At 34.8% G+C, this 2,187-nt stretch overlaps 1 protein-coding gene across 1 annotated transcript; it reads right to left on the reverse strand.

The window, feature by feature from the left end:
- Positions 1 to 207: 207 nt before the first annotated feature.
- On the reverse strand, positions 208 to 1,962 carry LOC127096980 (LOB domain-containing protein 1). The gene is made up of 2 exons (XM_051035500.1): positions 1,494 to 1,962; positions 208 to 694 (listed from the first exon to the last, which is right to left on the reverse strand). Exons 1-2 carry the CDS (start codon positions 1,833 to 1,835, stop codon positions 341 to 343), a joined length of 696 nt encoding a protein of 231 aa, XP_050891457.1. The 5' UTR covers positions 1,836 to 1,962; the 3' UTR covers positions 208 to 340.
- Between the last annotated feature and the right edge of the window lie 225 nt (positions 1,963 to 2,187).

The raw sequence follows: 2,187 nt of genomic DNA on the forward strand, positions 1-2,187 counted from the left end.
AAGGTGGTCCCAAATAGTAAAAGACATGTTTCAAGACTATGCTGACTCAAACTGAAACAGCTATCTCTTGTACTAATTTTCTTCTTCTATATAACCCTTTTTTCTCTCTATAATCATCATTACTTAAAAGAAAACCACTATCATTAATTTTTTCCATTGTCAAAATGTCTGGCTCATGAAGTATGAAATAAACCATATAGCTAGTAATTAATTAATTAATATATATGACTTTATTCAAATATTCTCTCAATAGGATTTTCATTAGCTCTAGTCTTCTCCCCCACTTTGGAGTTGGAAATAAAGTTTTACATTACTATGGAAAGAAAGACTAATAAATAACTCATGTCCATAGAGGCTCCCAAGCTGAGCCAAAATTGTTGTCTTCTAAGAAGCAACTCATGTCAAGATGAGGTTGAGGTTGATTGATTATCATCATGTTATGGTCTTGTGATGAGGATGATGGTGATGACTGAGTACTCATTTCCATGCAAATTAGTGCTACTAGATTTGCTTGTTGGCAATGCATGTTGACTAACTCAGCTTGTGCTTTGGCTAGCTGTGTTTGTAGCTCACTAACTTGCTTTTGAAGTTGACATATTGCACCTGCACAACCATAAACTGGGTCCCTTATTCTTGCATTTGCTTCATATACCATGCTGCTCACTGCATCTGCTCTTTGAGGTTCAGCTAGTTCCTGAAAAAAGTAATACAATTTCATTATTTCGGGTCTCGCCGAAGTCAATGCTAAAATTAGATATTTAAAGTTTGAAATATAAAGTTTGAATATGAAGTAGTGACGGACATAGACATAGATATCAGATATTACACTAACGACGTTGATATGATACATCGTTAATAATTACAAAATTAAATAAATTAAATGTAATAAAAATCAGACACACTTTTGTTCAGAGAGATGTTAGAGAATAACTTGGTTCAAAAACTAGAAACTAAAACTATTGATTACAATTGGAGTGATGATTTGGAAAATTGGTACTTGATGTCCCAATGACCATGATTGTTAGACATAATGGAAAGATTCTAAAATGTGGGCACCTAATTAAATTTGACTTGTGATAAGATATAGTGGTTAGACTATGGCCAAAGGGACTAAAGAAGAAAGAAATGATGAGAAACAAGTAATATGAAAATGAATGTTTATTTGACTTCTCCATTGTTTTCTTTTTCCATGAAAAAGATAAAAAAGAAGCTAGTGGTTGGTTGGTGCTATAGAATGTAAAGAGAGAATTATGCATAGCTTTGATGTGTTAGGAAGTTAGAAAACAACACATCATGCATGCCTATCAATTAGGTATCCCCTTTTGCTAGCTTTTACATCTACTTTTTGACCAAAACCCATGATGTTGTTTCCATAAAAATGTTTTTGAGACAATTCAACTTCCTTAATATCTTAATATTCGTTTTTGTAAGATTGAGTTAGAAATAATTTAAAAAAAAAAAGAATTTTTTGTTGAATTGTGAATGTGAGTTACCTGCAAGAACTTAATGATGTTGCTAGCTCCAAAGACTCTATGAGCAATAGTGAACTTGAGTGGATCGGTGGGAGGAAAATAGGGAGCTAAGACGCATTTCTCGACGCATCTGCGACGAAGGATCTTGCAGGCAGCACAAGGGCTAACGACGATTGGTGGCGGAGGAGAAGGAGGTTGAGGAGGAGCTGCGGCGGTGGCGGAGGGAGGAGAGTATTGAGAAAGCAATGAAGGAAAAGGTGTGGGAGATTGTAAAGGAGGTGGTGGTGAAGAAGAGGAAGATGGAGGAGAGTTTGATAGAATGGTGTGAATGGGAAGATGATGGGTTTTGATGGTTTGTTCCATTGTGTTGTGGAAGAGACAGAGGAAAACAGAGAGAGAGAGAGAGAGAGGGGTTAAGTTAATATTATGAATTGAATAATGTAAGATGCTTTTTGAGATGGTTTGGTTTGTGACATGGTATGGAAACTAAAGGGTGTGTTTGTGTGTATATATAGACCAAATGGGGAAGCATGTTGGGTCAGAGTTGGTGACTTCATCTCAACGTATTATAGAAGCAATCATCACCATGTATTAAAAAAAAAATTATACACAATATTCTACTTAGATATTAAAAAATAAATGTTACTATCTATTAAAAATGTTACTACCTAGATAGATAGTATCTAGTTAGAAATTTTACTACATGGTGGGGAGT

The sequence above is a fragment of the Lathyrus oleraceus genome, chromosome 6, assembly GCF_024323335.1.
Source record: "Lathyrus oleraceus cultivar Zhongwan6 chromosome 6, CAAS_Psat_ZW6_1.0, whole genome shotgun sequence".
Lineage (NCBI taxonomy): Eukaryota > Viridiplantae > Streptophyta > Magnoliopsida > Fabales > Fabaceae > Lathyrus > Lathyrus oleraceus.

Excerpts from the sequence above, each read along its gene's own strand:
- LOC127096980 (XM_051035500.1), bottom strand. The coding sequence starts at position 1,835 with ATGGAACAAACCATCAAAACCCATCATCTTCCCATTCACACCATTCTA. Across the intron at positions 695-1,493 it reads ACATCATTAAGTTCTTGCAG|GAACTAGCTGAACCTCAAAG; the intron begins GTAACTCACATT and ends TACTTTTTTCAG.